This window comes from Charadrius vociferus, unplaced genomic scaffold, assembly GCF_000708025.1.
Source record: "Charadrius vociferus isolate BGI_N301 unplaced genomic scaffold, ASM70802v2 scaffold366, whole genome shotgun sequence".
In the NCBI taxonomy this organism is placed as follows: Eukaryota; Metazoa; Chordata; class Aves; order Charadriiformes; family Charadriidae; genus Charadrius; species Charadrius vociferus.
Window position 1 is genome coordinate 341726 of NW_009648900.1, and position 289 is coordinate 342014.

Here is a 289-nt window from a genome sequence, read left to right on the forward strand (position 1 = left end):
CCGAGCCGCCTTCCCCGTCCCCCCACGCCAGAGAGGGAGAGGAGCGACGACCCGCCCCGGCCCTCCCGCCGGCCACTGACCTGTTTTGGGTGGGTTTCTTTTCACTTTCATCCAGTCGAAGGTTTGCGCCGGCGGCGAGGTCTCGGCGGAGGGGGAGCGGGCGTTATCCCGGTGGCCGGCGTGGAGGGGAGACAGGGCATGGTTGTAGGTGCCCAGGGGCAGGCTCTGCTGCTCCTGCCCGTAGGGGGGAGGCACGTACTGAGCGGCCCCCCCCCCGTAGCCCGGGGGC

The 289-nt window shown here is 71.6% G+C and overlaps 1 protein-coding gene across 1 annotated transcript in view; it reads right to left on the reverse strand.

Annotated features, from left to right (window-relative positions):
- The window catches only part of HOXA1 (homeobox A1), a 3612-nt gene that overhangs the window by 686 nt on the left and 2637 nt on the right, over nt 1-289 (reverse strand). Inside the window, exon 2 of the mRNA XM_009887189.1 lies at nt 81-288. Within this exon, the coding sequence (XP_009885491.1) occupies nt 81-288 (208 nt within the window). The remainder of the gene's footprint in view (nt 1-80; nt 289) is intronic.